The 9,872-nt window shown below is 40.9% G+C and overlaps 1 protein-coding gene across 1 annotated transcript in view; it reads left to right on the top strand.

Moving 5' to 3' along the window:
• The first annotated feature begins 554 nt into the window (after window positions 1-554).
• Window positions 555-9,872, top strand: part of NELL2 (neural EGFL like 2) — a 450,032-nt gene continuing 440,714 nt past the window's right edge. The window contains exons 1-2 of the mRNA XM_082256070.1: window positions 555-1,151; window positions 1,488-1,616. Of these exons, the coding sequence (XP_082112196.1) occupies window positions 1,103-1,151; window positions 1,488-1,616 (178 nt within the window). The 5' untranslated portion in view covers window positions 555-1,102. The remainder of the gene's footprint in view (window positions 1,152-1,487; window positions 1,617-9,872) is intronic.

Below are 9,872 nucleotides of genomic sequence, written 5' to 3'. Positions count from 1 at the left end.
CAAACAGCTAAGACTAGGGGTGCCTAAATTTACAGTGTTTCCTATGAAGGCACAAACAGCTAAGCCCAGGGATGCCCAAATGTACAGTGTTTTCTATGTAGGCACAAACAGCTAAGATCAAGGATGCCTAAATGTACAGTGTTTTCTATGTAGGCACAAACAGCTAAGACTAGGGGTGCCTAAATTTACAGTGTTTCCTATGAAGGCACAAACAGCTAAGCCCAGGGATGCCCAAATGTACAGTGTTTTCTATGTAGGCACAAACAGCTAAGATCAAGGATGCCTAAATGTAAAGTATTTTCTCTGTAGGCAAAAACAGCTAAGCTTTGATGCCCAAATGTACAATGTCCCTCTAGACACCCATAGCTAACATCAGAAGTGCCAAAATGTACACTTTCCCTGTAGGCACACCCAGCTAAAATCAGAAATGGGCAAATTTACAGCTATACAGCTGTACAGCTATACTCAGGGCTGCCCAAATGTTTCTGCGGGCACACCCTGCTATGATCAGGGAAGTCCACATGCCCATTGCCCAATCCCCCTGTAGACACTGACAGCTTAGCAGAGGGATGCCCAACTCTCCCCATAAAGTCATGCATTGCCCACCCCCCTGTCAATCAGAGGAGGACACAACCTGTGCGCACTCCTTGCGATCACTGAGATGCTGCTTACAGAATGCTCTGATCAGCTGCTGTTAGGAACAATTGTTCAGACCCTGAGAGAAAGGGACATAGCAGCCCTGTCCCTGCTCCCCTCCTCCAAATCCCTGGAGTAGCAATTAAAGTGCCCTGCTTCAGCATCTCTCAGGCGGAACAGGAATATCCATTGTCTGTAACAGGTTTTCCCCCATCTGCCTGGCTGCTGTCAGTTGCTGCGGTCTGAGCTGTGGATTAAAGTCGGGCTGTGTGTGCCTTATTGGGTTAAACGAGCGTTCCTCCTCTCCTATCTAGATCTGCCTGCTCAGGAATCATGCAAGCTTTGGGGAATCCAAGTTGCTGGCTCATCTGCTGGCTGCTCCCTGTGTTGTGTTAGGAAGGAGCCTCTTCATTGAGATTTCCCAAAGCAGAAGGAGAGACTATGGACTGAGACTATCCAAGGCAATATGGAGTTAATTGTGCCCATCTTCTGTCTTATTGCTTCCATCAAACCAGGTAAGAGAAGCCTTTTTATATTTCCTCTGTGCTGCTGGAGAAACAAGTATGAGCTGTAATTCTATACATAGCACAGCAAAGGGAAGAAGAGGGATGCATGCAATTAGTAACACTAGAAATAAGAGCAAATCTATGGGAAATAAGTTTTGGGAGCACCTACAAAGTAGGTCACATCTCAGAGATGGGGTGTATTTATTTTTGTTCTATATAAAGCTGCAGAATTTAACAGGTACTGAGAGAATAGCTAACACTGGGGGTTTTCACACTCTAGTCTATGCACAAACAATGCAATGTTAGTTTGCTGTGTAATTGGTGAATGTTGCTTTGTTGGGTCAGTTGCAGGCTTTGGTGTGGACCCCTCCCTGCAGATTGACATCCTAGAGGAGTTCCAGCTGGGGGTGACCACCCCTGGAGTGCAGCAGGTTCAAGGACTTCACAACAGCAGCAGAGCCTACCTTTTTCAAGGTAATCCTATGTGTGCACCCTTCATTATTCTCATCTACATCTGGGGCTTCTCTGTCCTTGTCACTGTGGATGGCTTTGGCTGTCCTTTGTCTGTCCCTACAGTATATGCTAATGCTTTATTAATGATCTTTAAACAGTGGGGGAGAGAGAGCTTACCTTCTCATAGTTAAAAGATCTGTTTCTAAGATACAGTGCCAGGGCAGGATTTGAGTACACTTTACAAAGTTGTGTTTCTATAGAAATACACAGCCACCTATCTGTCCTATTCTTTCTATTTTATTCTCTCTATCCTATTCTTTCTTTTTTATTTTATTCTCTCTATCCTATTCTATCTCTGAAACTCTTCCCTCCTGTGTCCGTCAATGTTGCATTTATGGTTTAGTTTCCTTCTGTCAACCACCATCCCTTATTGCTTTTGGGGCTTTCTTCTTCCTAATGCCTCATACACACGCATCGATTATTGGCCGGGAATTTTCGGCCAACGTCCGATCGTCCGATTTTCAGCTTGTTAGTATGATGCTTCCGACAACCGACTCAGACTTTTCGGCCGAAAAAAATCTGGTGTGCAGGCTATAAAATTTTTGTTGCCCGTCAACACAATGGCCGATTTTCCGTCAGTCAGTACAGATTTTCGGCAGACAAAAATCTGATGAGCAAGACTAGGCATGCTCAGAGAAGAAAAAACACACGGAAAGTAAACCAGCACATGACGTCACTTCTGAAGTAGATTTTTATTGGCCGAGAAAATTCGTGTGCAGTCTAGGCACATTCCAACCAACAAAACACCACTCTGGACAAAAGTCGGATGATTGGTCGGACTATAATCGTTGCGTGTGTATGAGGCATAAGGCTGAGCATAACCTAAACCATCCAACCGTAATCTTGTCTTTAGATCTATAATCAACTACATAGTGTAACAACTTGCCTGCTTAGATACTAATTGAATGTCTTCCTATAACATATTACTGGTAAATCTAATTGGGAGTGTACTCTCTCTGATTTTATAGTGTATGGCCAGCTTAGTGTTTGGTGTTTGACTAGCTTAAAGGGCCATACACACTATAAGATTTTCTGAAGACTTTTTCCTTCAGATTTACCTTTTCTATGTAGTGCAAGGGCCTGCCAGATTGCATACAAATTGAAAGCGTTTAGGTTTGACCTCATATTATATGGTTTTGGTAAGTCTGAAGGAAAAAGTCTTCAGAAAATCTTATAGTGTGTATGGCCCATAAGGCTGAACATAAACTATAGAATCTGATTGTAAAGTCTCCTTTTAGATCTATTATCAATTATGTAGTGCCTGATTTGGTCTATATTGAATGCATTGATGAGGTTTGTCCTTCAGGTTACAAAATTTAGGTAAATTATAAAGCTCCCCTTGCATGATCAAATCAGTTAGTACAATCTCCTTTATAGATCTGCTAACAACTATGTAATGCAAGGGCCTTCCTGAATGGATAGAAATTGCTCGGCTAGATTAGGTAGGTCCTTGCATAGTTTTGGTAAATATAAAGTTGATTGTAATGTGTATGATGACCCTAAAGAACATTGTACTTTTTAGAGCTGCTAACAAGTACTGTATGTAGTGTAAGGGTCTGCCTGAAAGGATGGAAATTGTTTGGCTAGATTAGGTAGGTTCTCCTTTTTACATAGTTTTGGTAATTCTTAGGCCCCATTCACACTAGTGCGACTTGTCCCGCGATTTTGGACCGCAAAATCGCAAGACAAGTCGTTTTCCGTTAATTTCAATGAGCCCCATTCATATCAGTGCGTTTTGAAGTCGCACCGACTTCAAAGTAGTTCCTGCACTACTTTGCCACGATTTTAATGCGTTTTGAGGCATATAGCCTTGCCATTGCTTTCAAAATTGCGGTAAAATTGCATCGCATTAGTGTAAAAGGGGCCTAAAGATGATTGTATGCTCACATTGTAATATGTATGATGACTCTTAAGTGCATGTTCACACTTCCTCCAGACCCCTTCTGGATGCGTTTCTGATGCATGCCAGATGCAGGGTTTTTTTTTTTTTTTTTTATTTATTTTTTATTTATTTTTTATGCTTTTTACCATGTTCCAGTATAGTTCTGTGCAGGAAAAAGCAGCATGTTGTACTTCCCTTTTTTTTTGTTTCTGGAACACACTGCACTGGTGTGAACTATGCCATTGGGAGCATACAGTGTGTATATATATATATCTCTATCTATATATATATATATATATATATATATATCTCCTACTTTCAATGTGATTTAGTTGCAGGCAAAGCACTGCACGTGGTGTGAACCTGCCCTATAGGAGATTGTACAATATTGTATGGTCAGTTATGTTTTAGTATAGAAAATGTCCATGCCAACCATTTCTACCATACGCTCCTGTTTCTGGGTGTGGGAAGTAGTCCTATACTATATTCTCCTCTGGGGTTTTTTTATTTTATTTTTCTATTTATTTTTATTTTTTTTACATGACTAGGAACAGCATTTGTCTATATTGTTTATAACAATGTCCTCTGTGTTTGTGTTCATTGAGAAACTATTGTTCGAGACGGATATAACAGCAGTGTACCCCTGGAAATTCTTAATGCTGACCATCTGTACTTAGGCTATTGTATGCGTTGGGTCAGCTTTTACCATTGTAGTGAGGTTTAGATTTTGTAATCTGCTATATTGAAAATTTTGCACCTGACGTTGACAGCTTTATATTCACTAACCATCGCTGCTAACGCTCCAATTAGACAATCCATGATTCACCTGAGCTGGGCTACACAGATCATCTACCAAGCTTTCCCCACTCAAGTGTCAATGCTCTTTTGCAACCGCTTGCTTTTTACTGATTGATGGCCCCTTAATTAATGTACAGCAGGACTGAGGCTGGCAGATGGTTGATTTGAGTCTAGGGAAGCAATGAATAATAAGGCACACTACCCTGATCAGGGAGATTAATGCTGCTGGGAACCTGTGACTTATGGTAAAAACAAAATTGGTTTGTGAAAGTTGGATGGCTCTATTTCATGTGCATGAGGGATGGGGTGTTCAGGGACCACGGCGGTGTTCCTATGGAGCTTGTTAATGACTCAGCCTTCTTTTACAGTGGGATTTACATTCAGTAGCACATACCTGATAAAACATTTAGTGTATATCAACATCCTCTATTATTGAAGCTATGCAAAGAACAAAACCGGATTATATGATTTGATTGTAAGCTTACTATCCTAGTGCTACAAGAAGCGTTGATGTGCAATGAGTCAGAAAAACATCCGCCTTCTGTAGTTTAAGTATACTGAAATTATATTCTGGAGCTTACTATATGTAACCGCTTATGTTTTTTGAAGTGTTATTGAGGGGAGAAACACTTTTTGCTAAATACATAGTAAAGAAAACTGCATTTGCATATATTACAAAATGATGCATCCACTTTCCCATATTTATTGATGGTGCAAGCCTAAAATTACAACCATGAATGTATTAAAACAAAAAAAAATGTACGTTTTGTTAAATTGTTTTTTTTGGCGAGTAGGAGTACCGATTTACTTGTGCTCGAAGTACTCGCTAGTACCAATACCTTTTGCGGTGCACTTTGAGCCCATGGAAAATGGGCACTGCAAAGAATTGTCCTGGTGACTTCAGCCTGGGTTCACAGGAGCGGTGAGGGACACTGCATGCGGTTCGGACAGGCATCTCACCACATTCCTGTTCAAATTTTATGCGATTCTTTGCAGAGCGATTTTTGAGCCCATTCATTTTTTTTTTTTTTTTTTTTATGGGGTCAAATTGCACTGCAAAGGTATCGGCGCACTTGTGCAAATGCTTAGTGTGCATGTATGTGTAAAAAAAAAAAAAAATTATATAAATATCTCACAAGCTGATGTAATAAATGCATCATGATCCATAGTACAATGCCCCACCTGGTTGTCTAGGGTCCACCAATGTATGATTAAAGTATGTGAGCCCTCCCCTTGTAACGCAATCCATTAGGTTTAAAATGGAAATTAAAGGCAAAAGGTGTGTGTGTGTTTGTCAGGAGCACATTGACCTTCCCAGTAAATGGCTGTGTGAAGGAGGCGTGTTAGGACATGTCTGACAATGTAGCAGAGCAGGTGGAATTTCCTCACAGCTAGGACTGCGCTCTCATGCTTAGTGTGGTCAGTTTTTAATAGGAAAGGACTGGTAGGAACACCAGGGATCTTACACAAAGGAAGCCATACAAAGCAAACCAGATAACTTTTCATACAAGTACTTGGTACAGCAGGCAAATATCAGGAATATGAAATGTTAGAATTAATTAGTTTTTTTCCCCTAATTTTATAGACCGATGTCAGTAAAATCAATATTTTCAGGTTTAATTTGGGTCATACAGGTTGCAGGGGCAAGCCCATACTGGTATTCTGACATCTGAGCGGGAATAGCTATCCTGAATATAGTGTGGAAGCTGCAGTGTACAACTCTCTATTGTAATTCTGCTTTTCTTAAGAGCGTGTTTGGACCAGAATGCATGTGCAAGGCATTGTTTGCTTTCGTGTTTGGAGGGGGGGGGGGGGTAAATGCTACGTTTTTACCGCTTCCCTTAAGTTGCAACAGCAGTGATTGGGGGTGTTCACATGCTGCAGTAGGAATCCCATTCTTCTTAAAGTAAATGGGGCCATGCTGCAACCACATGGTATGGTAGTGCGACATTTAGGGGTTAGGAGAGGAGGTGACTTGACTCAAACACCTGTAAAGTGACCTGAGCACATTTTGCTTTTCAGAGAAGTGGCATTCCTTGCCACAAGTGTAGACAAGCCATTATTGTGTATTGTGATTTGTTACTCAAAGAGACCATTGACTTCAATGGTAAACATGTCAACCCAGTAGAGCTAATAGGACTTTATTCTGACTCGGATTGTTGTGATAGTGATCTAACCCTTGTGAGACCTCTGTGCCTGGCCTGTATAAGCAGATACGGTCACTGCGGACAATCCTCCTCAGATAGCTGAACTCACCTGAATCAATACTGGTTTCATCCAAAAGCTGGTTTATTCTGAACATCACACAACAGGAATACAGCAGAATGAATGGATTTCAGTATTATGCGGTCAAAAGATGATGCTTTCCTTAGCTTAGCATGTGGAATACAAGAGTCCCTGTTACATGAGGCGAATGAAAGCAGCCATGACACAGGAAGTACAGGAAGAACAGGGGTGGAGTTTACATACAAGGAAATGATGTATCATGCTCACAGGAGAAACAAGAGCATTACCAAAAAAGGCCAGAAGGTGGCAGCAAATACCTACCCATAGAAAAATACATGGTAAATAAATCACAGAATATACTATGTAAATTGCATCTACAATAATGAGAATATTAACTGTGTAACAGCACAGACTCCATGTTTCAATCCCTTTGCTAAACTGACACTATTGATGTTGCTATTTGTATGGTGAAAGGGGTTGAGGGTAGGTATGTCCTCATTCTTTGGTATATGCAACTCTACTGGTCAGGATTAGGAGCTTGGCTACTCCTAGTTTAAGATCAAGAGGAAAATGCCAAAGTCAACTATATAGTTGCCTATATTCAGCACACGATCTATGCAGCATAATTTTAAATACTTCTGAAAATTTTCACATCCATTTATTTCAGAACATGATCTTCAAATACATTTTGGAAAAATGCAGTTGCCTATGTCTGCCAATATTCACTGAAAAATGAGTGGACTAATCATTGGTACATCACATAATTCTTAATGGAACCCACTTGTGACCATAACTCACCGTATGCATCAGGGTACAGTGCCAAACCTGGTTGTTCAAGGTCCATCAGGTCATCATTCTGTGGCATTTATAGCATGTCTGGACAGGATTAGGAATTTAGATACTGCTAGTTTCAGATCAAGAGAAAATACTGAAGTCTTCTATATAGTTGCCTATGTTTAGCATGGTTTTTCTATGCAGCATTACAGAGCATAAATATTGTTGAGGGTTAAATGGTATGGGAGAATGGGTAGCTGGACAGACATCAGTCGTGTGTCATTTTGTTTTGGAGGATACAATGTGCAAAGAAACCATAAAAGGAGAATAACCGTTTTGGCGCAAGCTGGTGGTAAAGATTCACCATGAGGGGCAACACCTGAGAGTGCCTGGCCTTTGCCAGAGCTCCTGATAGTGAAGGGAGTTGGGTGGCTCATGTGCTTGCCAGCAGCTCCTAACTTGTGACACCAGAGAAATACATAAGAACTAATGGAATTCTCTGGAGTTGATTTACTAAATTCAAATGCACTATGCAGTTGCACTTATTTTTCCCTGGAGCTTAGTGATTGTGGTGAAGCTTCACTTTGTAAAGAATACCCAATCAGGTGCAGGGGAAAAGAAAACCGCATTTCTGATCGGATGGTGGAAATTGGCAAAGCTTCACCACATTTACCAAGCTCTGGGGAAAATGAGTGCAACTGCCCTTACAAAGTGCAGTCTATTTGCCTTTAGTAAATCAACCCCAATCCTTCGTGGTGGGTTTGCTTTTTTTTTTTTTCACCATCTTTTATTAATGTACACACTACGTCTCCAAAAAAGATGCTGATTTAAGAAATTAGTTGAAAAATGTTTAATGTGTGATGATTTACCCTAATTATCCAATTGGGTCAAATGCTAATCCCAATTAAAGCGGACCATGCACAGATTGAAATTCAGCAGGTACCTGCCAAATTTCAATCCATGTTTGGGCAGGCTGGTTGTACACAAGTGAATCTACCAGCCTGTTGGGTTTTTCCTGTACAATAAATGCTACTGGCTATTCTGTATTCTGCTGGTGGAGAAGGCACCCTGCTGGCAGAATACACAGTGTGTGTGTGTGTTTTTTTTTTTGCCCCAAGGCATCAGTGGAAACCATCTTTGTTGAAAATAATAGACCTCACCTAAATGCAGGAATCTTATGCACTGGGGCTCAATGTACAGTGTGCATGATGTCTAAAAACGACCAAACGTTCTGCTGCCTATGCATATCCTGCAGCGGTTAACAGTTGAGACAGTTAATTAACCTTGCACCATAGGACGAGGAAAAAGTTTGTTTGGACAAGTGAGCTTTACTTTATTTGCCAGGACACACACATATATATATAAATTTAAAAAAAATCTGGTACTGGTGGGGGCTCATTTATGTTCAGGGTCCACTAAGGGTCTCCTGGCAGGTTTAATGGGCAGTTCCAACACCATCTTTTAAAATGATCATGCCATCCTGCATAGCCTATAATGCATCTGTGGACAGGAGTATGATTTGCTGCAGCCAGTGCACTAGATATTCTTTTAACTGCCCAGTTGCAAATTGGAATGATAGCGTGTGGGATATTGAATCTCTTGTATTGCTGATTCAGTTCACTAAAAGCTTGGGTGGCAGCCAATACAAAAGGCTTGATGTTTTAAAGCAGAATGTATATTGTATTCGGTGCTCTTGCCACTACTGCAATGTAGTGTATAACAGAAATATTATGTGCATTAGTCACAGGTGCCAAGGACATCCCACAGTACGCCTGTGCAGAAAGCATTGACTGTAACAACCACTCTAGTGTATGTCAGTGATGTAAAATATTCCTCTGCTCACTCACTCATTTCGATTTGGCAGAGAATGCTAAGCAGGGTGATTTTCTGCTTAACACCCTAGTCAAAGAAGACATGTCTTTAGAGGCATATGGGGATTGCCGTTAATATTGTGGCCCTGTTATTGATTTTCTGACACAGTTGCCTCAGGCCATTTGCCTATATTAAAGCTAAGCCGTGATATAGCAATAATTGGTCACACAATGTAACTTCATCTTTTCATTTTACTGTACAAATGGGCAGCTAAATCATATTCTGAGATCGCACTACCCCCCCCCCCCCCCCATTATCCTAATCAAAAAAGAATGGGAAGAGTTAAGCCCCGTACACACGATCAGATTATCGAATGATCTGTCGTCCGTTTTTTGTGGCATGCTAGTCTGATGTGGAAAGTGAAGAGGTTATTTTCATACGAATTTTCCCGTACGACAGAATTCTACATCAGAAGTGATGTCATGTGTTGGATTGCTTTGTGTGTGTTCTTTCGTCTCTGAGCATGCCTAGTCTTGCTCTTAAGATTTTTTTTCTGTCGAAATCTGTACTAATGAGACGAAAATCTGATGTTGTATTACGGACGACAAAGATTTTATAGCCTGCACATCAGGATTTTGTCTGCCGAAAAGTCGGAGTTGGCTGTCAAGCACCATACTAACAATCCGAAAATCGGCAGATCGGTCGTCGGACGAATTTTCCCTACA

The sequence above is a fragment of the Pelophylax lessonae genome, assembly GCF_965119305.1.
Source record: "Pelophylax lessonae genome assembly, chromosome: 4".
NCBI lineage: Eukaryota > Metazoa > Chordata > Amphibia > Anura > Ranidae > Pelophylax > Pelophylax lessonae.
The sequence above is the reverse complement of the archived record's forward strand: the minus strand, read 5'-3'. Positions and strand labels throughout refer to the sequence as shown.